This window comes from Pongo abelii, chromosome 1 (assembly GCF_028885655.2).
Source record: "Pongo abelii isolate AG06213 chromosome 1, NHGRI_mPonAbe1-v2.0_pri, whole genome shotgun sequence".
In the NCBI taxonomy this organism is placed as follows: Eukaryota; Metazoa; Chordata; class Mammalia; order Primates; family Hominidae; genus Pongo; species Pongo abelii.
The window spans coordinates 218,395,332-218,413,033 of record NC_071985.2 but is presented as its reverse complement, the minus strand read 5'-3'; the positions used below and the strand labels follow the sequence as shown (position 1 = coordinate 218,413,033).

General features: G+C 49.9%; 1 protein-coding gene and 1 long non-coding RNA gene across 39 annotated transcripts in view; one reads left to right on the top strand and one right to left on the bottom strand.

Annotated features, from left to right (window-relative positions):
* FHAD1 (forkhead associated phosphopeptide binding domain 1) overlaps window positions 1-17,702 on the top strand; it is a 151,131-nt gene that overhangs the window by 97,846 nt on the left and 35,583 nt on the right. For 28 of the 38 annotated variants that reach the window (XR_008516775.1, XR_008516774.1, XM_054541338.1 and 25 more), the window contains 5 exons: window positions 3,056-3,163; window positions 6,899-7,006; window positions 12,092-12,265; window positions 14,464-14,689; window positions 16,571-16,655. Coding sequence is in view for 36 of the 38 variants with exons in the window: in XM_054541338.1 (XP_054397313.1) it covers window positions 3,056-3,163; window positions 6,899-7,006; window positions 12,092-12,265; window positions 14,464-14,689; window positions 16,571-16,655 (701 nt within the window). In the remaining 2 variants the exon portion in view is untranslated. The remainder of the gene's footprint in view (window positions 1-3,055; window positions 3,164-6,898; window positions 7,007-12,091; window positions 12,266-14,463; window positions 14,690-16,570; window positions 16,656-17,702) is intronic. The other 10 variants (XM_054541363.1, XM_054541365.1, XM_054541361.1 and 7 more) reach the window with 1 other exon arrangement.
* On the bottom strand, window positions 9,336-17,194 carry LOC129052064 (uncharacterized). The gene is made up of 3 exons (XR_008516783.1): window positions 17,027-17,194; window positions 15,479-15,981; window positions 9,336-9,760 (listed from the first exon to the last, which is right to left on the bottom strand). It is a non-coding gene; the product is annotated as an uncharacterized LOC129052064 (long non-coding RNA).

Here is a 17,702-nt window from a genome sequence, read left to right as displayed (position 1 = left end):
CGACAGAAAGTTTTCCCTTTAGGTTGAGTTGGGTCAAACTCTTACGCCCCGGAAGAGTATCAGTCCCCCGCCCTCCCCTGCGCTCCCGCAAGACATGTCCACTTCCTCCTCCACACGATGATTCAGCTGTGTGAAAATAGAGGCACCTGCACCCCACGTCGGCTCCTCCCCAGGCCCAAGCGCCCTTGTTCCTCAGGTCCCTCACAGGACTGGAGCCTGGCCCTGGCCACCTCCTGTGGCCTGTGCTGCTCTCCAGAAGTCACAGACTGGTAGCTCAGCGACTAAAAAGGGCCTGTGGAGGTTATATTTGGCCCTGGAATATTTTACTTTGAATTCATAAAATCTATTTAAAAGTTCAGATTTCCAGCTTCTCCTGAAAAGTCAGAAAATCTAGCCCTTGTTTCTACTCAGCAAAAATGGACTAGAAGCCTTACTGGGTAGCAGCAGTTTGCCAGAGTCCTCACCACTCCCTATTGCATTAAACACAGCCCACATCATTTTTGGTATCTGTCTGGGCTTCATAGGCATTTGAGTTTGTCACCCATCACCCATTTCTTCCTAAAGGGAGGTGGCCAGAACCACTGTTCTCCAGCCACAGTAGCCTAGGGGAGGACTCTTCCCTCCCTCATTGAAGATGTTCCACTTCTGTTAATGCATCCAAACTAGCTTTTGGGAAAGCTCTGTCACATTTGTGGATTCATGTTTAGCTTGTGGTCACCCTCAGATCCCTGATCCTTTTTCACATCTGCTTATGAATTCCTCAATCCTGACACAGCACAGAGGAGTACGGGCTTTGCAGCTAGATGAGACCCAAGTTCAAATCTGAGCTGGGCTACTTCCTGGCTGCAGCAGACCTATCGCTACCTCCCTTCTCGAAGGGGCGGCTGTGGGCTCAGAGCTAGTGTATAACGGAGGGCCTGGCCTGCGGAATTATTGCCGAGTAGATGGCAGCTGTTACTACTGTTTCTGCTGCCACTTGTGCCCCTTCTTCTGTTTGGGCATTTGTTTTTCATCAACACTGACTCCTCGAGTAAAATCCTTGCCCACCCACTGCTGCAGGAGAAATAAAAAGACCTCTGGGCAAAGCCTGTGCCATTTGATCTGACCCAGGACAGGGAGGAGTTTACATGTCGGTTCTCCCTTGGAGTCTCTGGCACAGCTGTGCCCTGCAGCCCTCTCATAGAGCGTCACTGAGGTTTGCCCCCAAGTGATTTCTCCAGGGGTGGGGATGAGGAGGAGGGTCTCCAAAGAGTCACTTGAGTCAAATGCCCCAAGATGTCAACAGCAAAGGCCTGGGGAAGATCCTTGAATTTAGAGACTTTGAGGCCACGGGGCTCAGGAGAAAAATTCAAGCTTCATTGCAAAGAGGATTTGTGGTTGGGTCACCCCGCGTCTGTTAAAATGTCAGCCTACTTCTGGCAGAACTTCTCTGTGGCTTCCTATCGGGAGAACTTGAAAGAGCAGCCCCAGCCACAGGCTCCATTCAACTGCCAGTGGCTACTTCATTTTCTTTTTTTCTGTCTGATCTGCAGCGGCATGATCTTGGCTCACTGCAACCTCTGCCTCCCGGGTTCAAATGATTCTCATGCCTCAGCCTCCCAAGTAGCTGGGACTACAGGTGCACACACCATGCCTGGCTAATTTTTTGTATTTATAGTAGAGATGGGGTTTCACCACGTTGGCCAGGCTGCTTTTGAACTCCTGGCCTCAAGTGATCTGCCTGCCTTGGCCTCCCAAAGTGCTGGGATGACAGGCATGAGCCACTGCGCCCGGCCTGATTTTCTTTTCATTAGATCTTCCGCCACATCATCAGGGTTTTTAAGGTCAACAGAATCACTAGGTCATAATCTGGGTCTTGAGGTCATGTTCAGAGTTAATCCCCATTATCCGTTGTGAACTTGGAAGCACAGCAACTGAGCATGTAGGGCCTGTGTGTCAGCCAGGCAAGGCCTCTCTTCCCAGTAGTACCTGTCCCGGCTGCAGAGAAGCTGCCCAGAGGAAGGCCTGGCGAGTGTAGACGCAGAGTCAGACACGGCAGAGCCAACCCTAAGTCCCTAGGAAGTGCCTCAAAGTCTCTTTCACAATTCACAGGAAAATGTCCTACCCTGAAATCCACTTCAAAGGATCCAAATAAATGTGAAATTCTTATGATGTCACTTTTCTTCTGCTTTAAGGCTGGTGTTGGGACAGCAGAGTGTTAGAGTTTTGTCAACTACTTTTCACTGCAAAGTATACAATATCTCAGCCATATTCTGGATTAAACACTTTTTACAGGCTCATCTGGGGCCCTAACCACTGGTTATAATGGAAACCATGTTCCAAGTTCTAAATGCCTGACAGTGAACCTGGTGTTTGAAAGACAAACCATTGGAAAACAGAGGTAGCCCTTCTCATGGTGACTGGAAACAGGCTGGCAATGTATTTCCTTTGGTGATTTGCATTAAGCTGTTTAGTTGAATAGCTTACCAGCAAGTAACTTCCCAGAGAAAACTCCTTGATTAGGGCCACTAAATACTGGCCACACTTTCTTCCCTACATCCTACCAGAACATTGCTTGTCCCTTCTAGAAATTGGCATATTGTGGCTCATTAATCCAACATACTGCCCTTCTCTTGAAACCGGGTTGTGTCGAAGAGACTTATTTCAATAATGGAAATTCCAATATTAACGAGACTCTTCTTTTGATCAGAGAGGCTGCCTGGCCTCGTGATAGGAAGCCGCCCCCACTGCTCCCGGGTCCCCTGTCGAGAGCTCTTTATTCAGGCTCCGTGCTTTCCTCTGCGCAAGCTTCAGATCCTGGCCTCACCACTGACAAAGGGTGTGGCTCTGGGCCCTCTCTGACTTCCTGCTCCTCGGTTTTCTCATCTGTAAAATGGGCCACTCTCAGCACTTCTCTGACAGAGTTGCTGTGAGACTGAAGGGCTGGCCAGGGGCCCAGGCGTATCTAATAGCCGCCCCAACACTTTGGCTGTTATTGTTACTATTGTTATTATCATTACTAGCAATTTCCCCCCAAATGTGCTGGCCACCAAGAACACTGGTCGTTGATTTTCAGGTTTTGGAGAGCAGCATAGCCCATGAGAAAAGAAAAGCAAAGGAAGCCTTGGAGTCGGAAAAGAGAAAAGTTCAGGATCTAGAGAACCACTTAACCCAACAGAAGGAGGTATGAGCAGCAGCAGGAAAGAATCCTCTGGAAGGAACTACAAAGCCAGATCCCAGGGAGAGTACGGTGGGAAATCGGGCAGATATCAGAGCTGTGCCTCCCTTTGAAGTGGCCAAGATCTGCCATTTACTGGCTGTGTGACCTCCGGCAGATTGCCACCTCCCCATCCCTCAGTTTCCTCATCTATGAAATGGGAATGCTAACAGTCCCTGCCTCATCGGATTAGATGCTCTCAGGTGTCAAGTACATAGGACTGCACCCTGCATCCTAGAGGGCCCTCAGGAAGTTTTTTCTGCTCTCTGGTTCAGCTACCTAGGAAAGAGGGATCCTCCCAGGAGAGAACCCTGGGTTTCAGCCAGGGTCAGGGGCTTAGCGAGCATGGTTCTCACAGTAGAGAGGCATGTATGCCACACCTGGCATGGCCAAGGGAGAAAGCACTGCCCCTGGCCCAGCCTTCTGGTGTCATGGACTCCGGAGCAGGCCCTCCCTGGACTGGCTGAGGAGTAAAAGACACAAAGAGCACAAAGAGAGATGGCACAGGTAGGTGCATAGTAAGCACGTATGGTTGTCACATCAGATAAGCCCCAGGGATCAGTGCCTTCTGGAATGGACGAGAAGATGGGCACCCCAGGACAGAATGACACAGGGAGGAAAGGAGGGGTCAGAGCTGGAGACATCCACATCCACCCACCCCAACGCCACCAACCTAGGGACCCAGCCCACAAGACACACCTGCCCCGAGCAGCATGAAAGGCAGGCCTTCAGGTCAGCCCGGATGCCCGGGTCACACCCTGGAAGTAAGAGCCGGGGGGCCAGGAGGAGGTCACTCAGGGACCCACATGGCATCTCCATGAGCTGGGCTTCGGGGACAGAGGTGGCACAGACACACACGTGCCGGCCCCCACAGAACTTCCAGAAACAGAGCTGATGGCTCAGTGAATGGTTCAATTCAGTTTCATTCATCTGCCCATAAATATTCATTTATCCACCCACCGATTTCAGTTTCATTCGTCCACCCATCGTGGGCCAGGCCCGGTTCTGGGTGCCACGGACACCGCAGTGAGCAAGACAGACCAGGGCCAGGCTGCCAGAGCTTCCATCCTAGCGCAGGGGAGACAGACAGGCTGCGGAAGCAGGGGTGGCTCCAGGGCCACAAAACCAAAGCCGAGAAGCAGGCTAGAGAGTGCCAGAGGGCAGGACCACTCAGGAAGTGACATTCCAGTGAGAACTGGAAGGGAACAGGAGCCTGGGGGCAGAGAGGACCACTGGATAAAGTGGCACAGGTGTGAAGGTCAGGACCTGAGCTTGCCAGGAGGTAGACGGGGGAGACTGGGTGTGAGGAATGAAACCAAAGCTGGCCCAAGATGGGAGGCACCAGGGCGCAGGGGAAGGAAATAGGTGGGAGAGGTGGGGAAGGAACCGCAGAGCTTGGTGGGCTAAAGGGTTCATTCTGGGCTCAAATCTCAGCTCTGCCCTAACAGGCTGTGTGACCCTGGGCATGCCCCTTGCCCTCTCCGTGCCCTCATCTGCCATGTGGGTGTGGTGGCAGAACCGCCCTAGAGGTGTAATATGAGGAGTCAGTATATTCATGGCTTGGGATGCACCTGCCCTGGTGAGGTCAGAGTCCAAGTGGGGTGGGCAGTTGAGTGGGCACAGCAGGGTGGGGCTGCACAGCCTTAAGCGAAGCCCTTGGCAGTGGGACAATGCCAAGCCCATGAGGGAAGTGAGGTCAGGGTCCAGGTAGGCAGAGGGAGCACAGACACGCTAAGGGGTGGGACCCAAACTGTGGTCACCACTGCCCCCAGAGCCTCCCTTATACCTACGAGCCAGGGATGGGGTCCTGAAGCTCAGGCTACAGCCAGGCAGTGTCTTGGGCTCTGTGCCAGCCTGGGTATGAACATATAAACACATCTTGCTGGGCGCGGTGGCTCATGCCTGTAATCCCAACACTTTGGGAGGCCAAGGCAGGCAGATCACTTGGAGCTGGGAGTTCAAGACTGGCCTGGCCAACATGGTGAAACCCCATCTCTACTAGAAATACAAAAATTAGCTGGGCCTGGTGGTGCACGCCTGTAGTCCCAGCTGCTCGGGAGGCTGAGGCAGGAGAATCACTTGAACCTGGGAGGCGGAGGTTGCAGAGAGCCAAGAGCACACCACTTTACTCTAGCCTGTGTGTCAGAGTGAGACTCCGTCTCAAAAAAAAAAAAAATTAAAATTAAAAATTAAAAAAAAAAAGACTCCTGCCTCCAAGTGGGCGGGGTTTGAATCAGGGCCCAGAGGCTGAGTGGTTAAGACAAGGGCACTGGCATCTAAGCCTGCACCACTGCTTCCTGGTGGTGTGACCTTGGAACACTGCTTGTCTTTATATTGCCTCGGTTACAGCCTGCGTTTCCTTTCTTGTGAAACAGGGATAATCAGATAGATGCTCTCTGGGGGTTTGCAGATTGAATGCACTAATACATTCTGTGCACAGGGTCACTGTGACTGTTTTCATTTGTAACGCACCAAGCGGTGCATAATAAGAGAAGGCAAAGAGCCCTCACCACGGGGCATGCAGAAGAGTGTGGGTGGCCTTGTAGGACAGGCAGGACTTAGCCCTCCAGGGCAAGGATTGGACCGTCTTAAGCCAAGACTCCACAGTGAGAAAAAGCCAGGTCTGCACTGGGAGATATGGTTGAGGTAGGGGCCTGGGAGTTGGATGTGCAGAGCCGAGTGGGGTGGGTGGGTGCCACACACGTGATGTTAAAACCGGGAACATTGGGAACATTGTCTTTCCTTCAGGGCCACACACACCTCGAGTCTCATACTGTCCCTTGAATTAGGATGTTCCCATCTCCAATCACTGCATGCCCTGTAAAGATTTTCATTCATTTTTCTTTTTGCCAATAATACCTGCGCATTAAAGAAAATTTAGAAGATACAGACCTGTGAAAAGAACAAAATAAAAGTTGCTAGAATCCCAATTCCCCCCAAAAAACCATCACTTACATTTCAGTACATACCCCTCTGGTCTTTTGTTGTCCATATACACGTATATTTAAAATCCTTTTCTTGTGAACTTTATGTTGGTCGGGGGGAGGTGTATAATTGCAAGAGTTTCAACAGCTGCAGATAGAGTTTTTCAAACCCTCTCTAGCTGTTTACCTCCCAGGGCGTGTAGAGTTGAGTCTGGGCCTCCAGTTCCCTCCCCATCACCAGGTCGATGGCGTTTGTGTTCTCAGCTCCAAACCGACCTAGACAGGAGTTTTGGAAACACGTGCCTTTGTAGACCGGAAGTGGCTGCCCGGGTCCTCCTCTGCAGCCATTGGCATGCGTCTGCAGGGACAGAAGGCACCTCCCCAGCACTGTCTCTCCTGCCCCACCTCCCAAAGAGCCAGGTACTTCCAACAAAGGCCAGCATCGGTGCCAGCACATGCCAGTTTATTCAGTGACTCAGTGCCAAACACCAGGACCCAACCACTCACCAGCATGTCACTTCCTGAACACCAGCCCTGAAGTCTTGAATGATGACTCACTCTCTCCTTTACACACATGACTAAGATATGGCTCCCGGGTTCTCACCATGGTGGGCGTGCCACGGTTCTCACCTCTGTCCCCAGTGGGTGCTTTGTTCCTTGAGATCTTTCTCCCCAGCCCTGACTTGGTGGCTTCCACAGTGACTCGTCCTGGTTTCCCTTTCCGGTGTCATTTCCCTTTGAGGGCACAGGCCCTCAAACCACTTTCATTGACTTCCAGATCTCAGAGAGCAACATTGCCTACGAGAAACGCAAAGCAAAGGAGGCCGTGGAGAAGGAAAAGAAAAAGGTGCAAGACCTGGAGAATCGCTTAACCCAGCAGAAAGAGGTATGAGCTGCAGGGAGGGAGAGACGAGAGGGGCCCAGCACAGCGAAGGGCAGTGCTCTAGAGCCAGGCTCTGGGTTCAAATCCTACCTCTCCCCATCCCTGGCTGTTGGACTTCAGGCTAGTACCTTACCATCTCTGTGCCTTAGTTACCCACTTATGAAATACACTCAATACACACAGATCAATCTCCTTGAGTTGTTATGAGACATGACTACTGTTATACACACAGAACACATGGAGAGGCACCCAGCACTCAGCACTCCACACATATATGTCAGCTGCCTGTGTTAGTATGGCGAACTCATGGCTGGGAAGTGGAGGGACAGGATCCGAAGCCTGGACTGTCTGACTCCCCAACGCTAAATCTTCACCCCTCCCTCTCTACTGCACTTCAGCTTTGTGTGGGCTCAGCTGCCTGGCTTAAGAGAGGAGATGTTGGCCGGGCGCGGTGGCTCACACATGTAATCCCAGCATTTTGGGAGGCCGAAGTGGGCAGATCACCTGAGGTTAAGAGTTCGAGACCAGCCTGTCCAACATGGTGAAACCCCATCTCTACTAAAAACGCAAAAATTAGCTGGGCGTGGTGGCACGCGCCTGTAATCCTAGCTACTCAGGAGGCTGAGGCAGGAGAATCGCTTGAACCCGGGAGGCGGAGGTTGCAGTGAGCCGAGATTGCGCCATTGCACTCCAGCCTGGGTGACAGAGCAAGACTCCATCTCAGAAAAAAAAAAAGAGAGGGACGTTAGGGTATGGATACCTGGATTTCTGATCAGGCTGATATCAGTTTTCCCAGCAGAGTTTGTCATCATAATTGTCATCACCTTCATAATCAAAATGCATTTACTGTTATCACTGAGAATTGTAAATACAGTAGGAATAGAAGTGGATTTCGCACCTGACCCTGTCTTGGGTACCTCATAAGCAATAGAGCATAATTCATTTCTTCTGGGTCCCAGCAGTACAAAATACACACACAATGACCAATATGTCAAAGTCAAAGCAGTTGATAAACATGCAACCTGGCAATAGTGGGTTAAATTTAAATATAGGTGACTATGACTTCAAAGGATTTTCAGGACCAGCTAGGACTAAAAAGGTCTCTATTCACATCAACCTTGGATCATTTTCTTCAAAGAAAGGTTTGCAAACATTAGCATGCATTCGAACCTTTGGGGAATTTATTTTAAATGCCTGTTTCTTGGACCCCACCCCAAGAAATTCTGACCCCCTGGGTGGAGGACAGACTCAGGAAGCTGCATGTTTCACAAGCAGCCCGAGTGGCTCTGATGCACGTTAAACAACGCTGCTCTAGGGAGAATAGTCAGGAAGGCACATCTAGATTGCACGTCAGCCCTGGACACGAGTCTTTAAGAGGGGCCTTGAGTAACTGGCATGTGTCCAGAGAAGGCAGACGAGAGTTGGGTGAAGCGATGCCGGACTTGTCAGCCCAGAGGACCCCTGCAGGGAGGCACATGCTGCAGGCTGTGGGAGAGCCCGAGAAAGGCAGTCTCTTCCCAAGCAGCCGTGTCCCCCAAATGATGTATCATGAATCTTCCGTGAAATACACTATGGGTAGGCAAAAAGGAGAGGTTAAAGTTTTAAAAGTAGGTAAGTTGGGACATAAAAGGGATCCAGAATGAGACTAATGAAAAAAAATTATATCATGAAATCAATGAATGAGTCACAATTTTTACTCTAGCAATTACAGTGCAAGGGAAGGCCCAGCTGGTTGTACAATTTACTAGACAAAAATGGACCAACTGCTCGTGGAAATATGACCATTCTTGGTACTAGACCAGAGAGAATCTCTCCTAAGGGTCATTACTTAGAGGATTCTGCAACAAGCAACCTTCTCAGCAATGTCCTTAAAACAGTAACACCAGAAGGTAGAGTCTTGGCCGGACGCGGTGGCTCACACCTGTAATCCCAGCACTTTGGGAGGCCAAGGCGGGTGGATCACCTGAGGTCAGGAGTTCAGGCCCAGCCTGACCAACATGGTGAAACCCCGTCTCTACTGAAAATACAAAAATTAGCCAGGCATGGTGGTGCATGCCTGTAATCCCAGCTACTTGGGAGGCTAAGGCAGGAGAATCACTTGAACCCGGGAGGCAGAGGTTGCAGTGAGTCAAGGTCACGCCATTGCACTCCAGCCTGGGCAATAGAGTGAGACTCCTTCTCAAAAAAAAAAAAAAAAAAAGTGGGGTCTTATGGCATCCCTCAAAGTAGACAGGTGACATTACCCTAGACAAGCAGGAACAGGACCCAGCCCAGGGATTCACCATTTACCAGGAAAATCCAAGGAAACAGAAGTACAGTCAGGCAGAGAGTTGCTTGTTTGCACATTATTTTATTTGTACACTCGGAAGAGTAATCAAAGATTACTGAAAGATTCATCAAAGATGAATCTATACAGGCAAAATAGGAAAGGGAGAGAGGAGAGAGGAAAAGAATTTCAAACGCATGGGACCGGTGAACTTTGTTCTCCTATCCTTGGACAAGGTGCTGAGTAGCTGCCAGGGAGCAAAGATGGCAGGCTGCATGATCTGCTCGTAAGCAGGGCAGCTTCACAGCTCTTCAAAGAAACAATTGCAGTTTGTTTTGGATTATTTGGGACCCCTGGGGTGCGTCGCTGAGCTGTACGTGACAAGCTACTCCATGGGATGCCTGCCAGTGTCCCCAGTGAGCACCTCCATAGGCCAGGTCTGCATGAGGTCCTCCGTGGAATATCCCAACAGTAACAGCGAGGTTAAGACCCTGAAAAAGGATCAGACGGAGTTAAGCGGAGGTACACAGAGAATGCAGCAACTCCCAGGCGAGGCTTGCAGGAGTAACACGATGAAAATGGTATAGGGATTTAATTTATTCAAAAAAAAGTGTTTTCTTTCCTGATTATAAAAAAAAAACACCTGTCATTCTAGAAAACTTGAAAAAAAAAAAAAACAAAAAAAAAAACAGAAAATCACTCCGAAGAAAATAGTGACTAACAGAGAGTCTACTGAGCACAGTCGCCACTATCGACATTTTGATGTGACTCCTTCCAGACAGCCTTTGTGTTGAGCCTAAGCATTGACATCGATAAATACCAATTTATGACCAAGTTAGTGATTTACACTGTGACACTGTGCACACTGCTTCGGATGCTATTTTTGATATTTACCATATGATGCGTCAACCTTAAATAATGAGATTCTCTAAGTATAGAGTTTATTCGAGCTCAAAGCTTGAGGATGGCAACCCAGAAAACAGACTTCAAAAGAATGAGTCAGTGTTCCAAAGCAGGGAGGTGAAAATTTCACTTTGATAGGAGTTAACAGGATCGCAACGTCTTCCACACAAGGTCAGCACATGCGGTTATAGCCCTTTGGTTGGTTACGGCTTGCTACATTCCTGGGAAAATCGCTTTACTATTCCAGGATGAGGGGTGATCATCTGAAGGAGTCGTCTCTGGCGCAGCCAGGGCTTTCCCACTCATTTACAGAAAAGAACAGAAGTTGCAGGTGCTTGCTACGTGACCCAGGCCACACAGCCACATTCCTCTCGAGTCTCAAAATAATTTAAGGTTTCAACCGCTTTAAGTTTGAGTGATTTTGGCCAGGCACAGTGACTCACACCTGTAATCCCAGCACTTTGGGAGGTCGAGGTGGGAAGATCACCTGAGGTCAGGAGTTCAAGACCAGCCTGGCCAACATGGCAAAACCACATCTCTGCTAAAAATACAAAAATTAGCCGGGCGTGGTGGTGGGTGCCTGTAATCCCGGCTACTCAGGAGGCTGAGGCAGGAGAATCACTTGAACCCAGGTGGTGGAGGTTTCAGTGAGCTGAGATCACGCCACTGCACTCCAGCCTGGGCAACAGAGCGAGACTCCATCTCAAAAAAAAAAAAATTGAATGATTTCATGTTGCGTAGAATGTCTCAATGTCATCGAACAATCTTCCATGGCCTGGGTTTGCACTGTGCTAGATGGAACCCGATTTGTTTTCTTCTCCCCTGGGGTGGTTTCTCACTCTTCACTAGTGTAGCAGCTGCCTGGCTGACCCACCCTGTGCATCAGTCTTTACATCCTTAGGAAAAATGCCCTAAAGTGGAATTGCAGAGTCACAGGATATGCACATTTTCAGGTTCATAATACACATTCCTGAGTGTCTAGAAAGGTCACAGCAGTTTGCACCTCCACCAACAGAGTTTAAGAATGCCCAGTACTTCGAATATATTTTAAATCGGATTAAATAATGTTCATAAGATGCCCAGCACAGTGCCACTCAAGAAGCCCACACTTCGCATTATTGCAAGAGGGACTCAAAGAGAATGGAATGTTGACTATGAAAGATCGAAAGAATGGGGCCAGGCGCGCTGGCACACGCCTGTAATCCCAGAATTTGGGAGGCCGAGGCAGGTGGATTACGAGGTCAAGAGATCGAGACCAGCCTGGCCAACATGGTGAAACTCTGCCTCTACTAAAAATACAAAAATTAGCTAGGTGTGGTGGTGTGCGCCTGTAGTCCCAGCTACTTGGGAGGCTGAAGCAGGTGAATCATTTGAACCTGGGAGGCAGAGGTTGCAGTGAGCTGAGATAGTACCGTTGCACTCCAGCCCAGGTGACAATGCGAGACTTCGTCTCAAAAAAAAGAATGGGTTCCAGGAGGAGGGATAAGAGATGCCCAGGACAGGGCCGCTGGAGCCCTGGAGGCAAGGGGGGTGTCCTGGAGGCAGGTGTTGCAGTGAAGGAGAGAAGGGACTTGGCACATTCATCTTGGAGAACAGATTTAGAGACAGGCATGACAGCCCTCCTCAAATATTTAAAGGGCTGTCTCATAAAAGAGAAATAAAACGTACTCAATGAGCTCCAGGTGACAGAACTGAGCTCAGAGACCAGAAGTCACAAGGAGACAGATCTCCGCTGAATATAAAGACGAGTTCTATAATAATTGGAACCTTCCAGAGAAGGCATGGACTTTGTGCTTTAAAAGAATCGACAGAATAATTAGAGAATAGACTTTGCCCCGTCCCGGAAGGTGGGGGATAAGGGGACTGGGTAAATGTGTATTCCTGAATGTCTGTTATTTTGCTACTTGTTTTTTGTCTAGGAATTAGAATTAAAAGAGCAAAAAGAGGACGTTTTAAATAATAAATTAAGTGATGCACTGGCCATGGTTGAAGAGACTCAGAAAACAAAGGCAACTGAAAGTCTAAAAGCAGAGAGCCTCGCCTTGAAATTAAATGAAACATTAGCCGAACTGGAAACTACCAAGACAAAAATGGTAAGTCGATGCCTTCTGGTAACGGGAGAATTTTTCTCTCAATGGAAGATTACAGTGCCGCGAGAACGTGTGGTTTAAACCAGGGCTTCTCAGCTTCATCACTGCTGATGTTCTGGGCCAAGTAGCTCTTTCCTGTTAGGGGCTGTCCTGAGCATCTTAGGATATTTAGCACCACCCCTGTTCTCTACCCACCAGATGCCAGGAGCCCTCTCCCCGCAGTTGTGATCACCAAAAATGTCTTCAGACATTGCCAAGTGTCCTTTAATGGCCCCCTAATGAGAAGCGTTGGTTTAGAACGAAACATACCCAGAGCTAGGATGCCCTCTCTGCAGGGTGTTCTGAGATGTTGTAATGCAGGGTCCTCATAGGATCAGAACGCCTGGAGAGCCTCAGGATTGAGTGATGAGTGACGATTTCACAGGCTTTAAGACAATGCATTAAAGCATAGGCTCGGCATTCGAGGCCCTCCACAATTAGGGCTCGATGTGCATTCCCTCTGTCATCCACACGTTCAACCGACAGGTATCTGGGCAAGGAAGTCATGAAGGTGAGTCTCCCAGAAGAGCACAAAGTAAATTTCACGAGGGTGTGGCGTTGGAGAGAACAGCTCTGGGTGTGGCACGTGGTGTGGACCAGAATCATAAGGACCTGACCTTGGCGGGAGCTGAGGGAGGCGTGGGAGGGAGGGAGTCACTGGAGAGAGTTACGATGGCAGGACTTGATAACTGCTGGCAGGACGTGAGCGCCAAGGAGAGGACAGTGCCGAAGGAGACTGCACACTTCAGGCCAGGGCGCCTGGGGAACTGATGGCATAGGGACGACATAAGGATGGGAGTATGGAGGTCTGGGGTCATGGCTGGGGGTTCTCTTGGAGCGACCCTCTTTTGGAGAAGAGACAAGAGGAAGAAGGCGAGGATAGGGCATCAAAGTTCAAAAGCCCCCAAGATGTGGGTGCACAATAGTTTTGGGAGAAAAAGCAAGACAAGAGCCTAATCTGGAAGGCAGCCTCCTAGGCAGGGTCCTTGGAAGAGCAGGCATGTGTGAGTGTCTCAGGCAAAGAATGTACCTGTCATGGGGAGATCAGAGGCCGAGGCCCAGCACGTCACCTGGGAATAGGGAGCAGGACAGGGTGAGGTGGCAGCAGAAGGAGGGCAGTGAGGAGGAGGTGCTGGGATGGAAACGCCAAGGGGAGCCTCAGGAGGTTGTAGGCTTGGGAAAGCAGTGGATTTGCCATTCGGAGGTCATTAGTAATTTTTTGTTTTCAAGAAATGCAAATTCTGGCTGAGCACAGTGGCTCACACCTGTAATCTCAGCACTTTGGGAGGCCAAGGTGGGTGGATCATCTGAGGTCAGGAGTTCGAGACCAGCCTGGCCAACATGGCGCAACCCCATCTCCACTAAAAAAAATACAAAAATTATTGGGAGGCCAAGGCGGGCGGATCACGAGGTTAGGAGATCGAGACCATCCTGGCTAACATGGTGAAACCCTATCTCTACTAAAAATGCAAGAAAATAGCCGGGTGTGGTGGCGGGTGCCTGTAGTCCCAGCTACTCAGGAGGCTGAGGCAGGAGAATAGCGTGAACCCAGGAGGCAGAGCTTGCAGTGAGCTGAGATCGCGCCACTGCACTCCAGCCTGGGTGACAGAGCGAGACTCCATCTCAAGAAAAAAAAAAATTAGCTGAATGTGTTGGCGCACACCTGTAGTTCCAGCTACTCAGGAGGCTGAGGCAGGAGAATCGCTTGAACCCAGGAGGTAGAGGTTGCAGTGAGCCAAGATAATGCCACTGCACTGTAATGTGGGTGACAGAGCAAGACTCTGTCTCAAAACAAACAACAACAACAAGAACAACAACAAAAAAGTTTACATTCTAGCGGGCATGAGAAACAAAGAAACAAAATTAAAGGCTTCAGGAACAATGAAACAGACGCTGGAACAGAAAGTGTCTGGGGCTGCTCCTGATAGGTAGTCAGGGAGGGCCTCTCAGAGGAGGTGATGCTGGAGCTGAGCCCTGAGAGTCAAGAAGGAGTTGGCCGTGCAAGGAGCTGAGGAAGAAGTGTACAGGGCAGAGGGAACTGCACGTGCTAAGGCCCTGGGTTGGGGCCCAGTTTAGCACCTGTGTGTGTGCCCAGGGGGCATATTATTGTTGTCGTCATACCCAGCTCCCAAGACCTCACTGAGTGACTCTCCGTTTCTCAGATCACGGTGGAAGAGAGGCTGATCCTGCAGCAGAAGATGGTAAAGGCCCTCCAGGATGAGCAGGAATCACAGAGACACGGGTTTGAAGACGAGATCATGGAATATAAGGAGCAAATCAGACAGCACTCCCAGACAATTGTGAGCCTTGAAGAGAAACTCCAGAAAGTCACTCAGCACCATAAAAAAATAGAAGGCGAGATTGCAACATTGAAGGACAACGACCCAGGTAAGTCCGAAGGGAGGCCAAGGAAATCTTAGTGTTCAGGGCAGATTCTGATTGTCCGCTGGGTCCCAACAGGCTGATGGCTAAGAAAAAGGCTGTGCCTCATTCGAAAGCTCATTCATTCTCTGAGGCCCCCTTTTGTTCTTGTTACACAACGATGTCAGAAACCCTCCGAGGCCCAGGTTCAGCAGAAGTCATGGCAATGAGTTGGGACATCCTTTGTGCCTACTCAGTGAGCCGGCGAGACACACAGGCTACCGGGGCTGTCAGGGCCATCGAGAGCAGCACGAAGTGGAATCATCTTTTCCACATGAAAACATCTCACGCAGGGGCCTTTCAAAGGCTTCTCTCTGCCATCGGCCTTTTGCATCTTCACTAATGCACTCATTACCAGCCAGGATTTATCCCTTAAAAAATTAACCCTAAAGAGGCTGAAAAAAGAACTCAGATTTGTGAGCACTTATTTGCCCCAAATGGCCAAGGTAAGTTGTATTATTGTAAGCTCTTGAAGAAAGTTCTGGAAGTAGAGGAATCAGGCCAGGGTATCCCAGCCTCAGCCCTGTTGACATTTAGAGCAGGATCGTTTTTTCATGGATGGGACTGTCCTGGGCACTATCAGGTGTTAGCAGCCTCCCTGTCCTCCACCCACCAGTTGCCAGTGGCACCGCTACCCCAGTTGCAACAACCAAAAATTTCTCCAGACATTGCCCAATGTCCCCTAGAGACAAACTCACTCCTGGTTAAGAAACGTGGCTCTAGTCCCCAGCAAGTTGGCAAGCCATCAGGACTTACCTCATTCATTCACTCACTCAGCTCTCTCGGTGGAGCTTCTGTTATGTTCCAATCTCATGTAGGCACTCAGGATCCAGTGATGGACAAACCAGTTTTTGTCCCCGTAGTAACAAAATTATTGCCCTGACAGGTGATCCAGGATGAATAGGGCACCATGACAAGGACAAAGAGTGGAGTTCAGTTTCCCAATCCAGAGTCCAGGTCAGAGGGAGGGTGTTTGAGATTGAGCTGGGGGCCAGGTCAGTGGCTCATGCCTATAATCCCAGCACTTTGGGAGGCCGAGGCCGGCGGATCATGAGGCCAAGAGATCGAGACTATCCTGGCCAACATGGTGAAACCCCGTCTCTACTAAAAATACAAAAATCAGCCGGGCCTGGTGGCACGCCCCTGTAGTCCAGCTACTCGGGAGGCTGAGACAGGAGAATCGCTTGAACCCGGGAGGTGGAGGTTGCAGTGAGCCAAGATCGCGCTATTGCACTCCAGCGTAGCAACAAAGCGAGACTCTGTCTCAAAAAAAAAATAAAAAAGAGAGAGATTCAGCTGGGACCTGAAGGGTGACTGCATCTTTGTCACCCCCGTACTTAGACCAGTGTGCACTCCACAGATGTTTGTTGAAGGGATAAACGAGTGAACACGTGAGGATAAACAAGTGAGTGAACATGTGACTGAGTAGTGAGACAGGACGCTAGAGGCGCTGCACTGAGGTGTAAATGGAAGGTGAGGAGAGGAAGGCGCTAAACACAGATTCTTCTTCCACGAGAGACAGGCAGGCGGTGGGACCAGGGGCTGAGACCACACTGCTCACCAGCTTAGCCAAGTTGTTCGCTGGCAGCTTCCATCACTCTGGTACCCCTTTCCCTGTCTGTAAGTGGATTTGATGGCCCCTGCCTTCTAAAGTAGCTGGGAAGATCACATGGTCACACACTTGGGGAGAGCCCCCAGCCTGTGACACGGCACACGTGCAGGTCTCACAAGGTGGAGAGGGCTGCAGGTGGAGGCAGGGTTTGTAAGTTGTGAAAGACACAGGTGTGCTTGTAAGCAAAGGGGAAGGACAGTTTCCTCTCACAACGATCACATGTCCCTCTGATACAGCCCAAAAGGAGGAAAGGCCGCAAGACCCTCTGGTGGCTCCCACGACAGAGAGCAGTGCCAAAGACATGGCGTACGAACATCTGATGTGAGTACCCGCGGGTGTGTGAGCGCCAGGCATTCTCACCGGCGCCACCTGGGTGGGGGCAAACAGGCAACCAGCCCCTACCTGGGCCACATTGTCAGAAGCCAAACAAGGAGCCAGACCTGCTGCCTTCCCAGTGCTGCTTCCATTTCCCCATTCCTTCAGCCCAGACCACATTGTCAGAAGCCAAACAAGGAGCCAGGCCTGCTGCCTTCCCAGTGCTGCTTCCACTTCCCCATTCCTTCAGCAAGGCAGGGCAGTGTCGTGGAAAGATTTAAGTAGATCTACATTCAGATCCTCAGACTGTTTTCTGCTATTTATAACAGAATACCCAAAACTGGATAATTTATAAAGAAAAGAGATTCATTTCTTACAGTTATGGAGACTGAGAAGTCCCAGGTTGAGGGGTTGCATCTGGTGAGGGCCTTCTTGCTGTTGGGGACTCTGCAGAGTCTGGGAGTGGTTCAGGGCTTCACATGTCCGGGGGCTGAGTGTGCTAACTCAGGTCTCCCTGCCTCTTTTTATAATTCCACAGTCTCACTGCCATGATAACCCATTAATCCACTAACTCAGTAGTCCATAAATCCATTAATCCATAATTGTACCTTTGTGACCTAATCGCTTTATAAAGGCCCCACCTCTCAATACTGCCACATTGGGGGTTAAGTTTCAACTTGAGATTTGGAGGGGACGAACATTCAAACATAGCAGATTCCAACTCGATACTTTCCAGCTGTGTGACCCTGGGCAAGTCACACCACCTCACTGAGCCTTAGCTTCCACGTTTGTGAAGTAAGGCTGTACATGCCTAGTGCTTGGGAAATCTAGCTAATACTGTTATTAGCTAGTTTTCCCGAGGATCAGCTAGAGGGAAGCCCATTCATAGGTGTTATTAAACAGAGATTTCAAACAGTGGAGACCACTTGGTGGGGCGGGGCCCTGTAAAGGGGAAGAAGTTAAGGGGTTGGCTAAATGACCTTAAATAAATGATTTCAACTCTCCTGACCCTGAAAGCCAGTGAGTCTATAAAGAAGTCTATCCTCAAAGAAC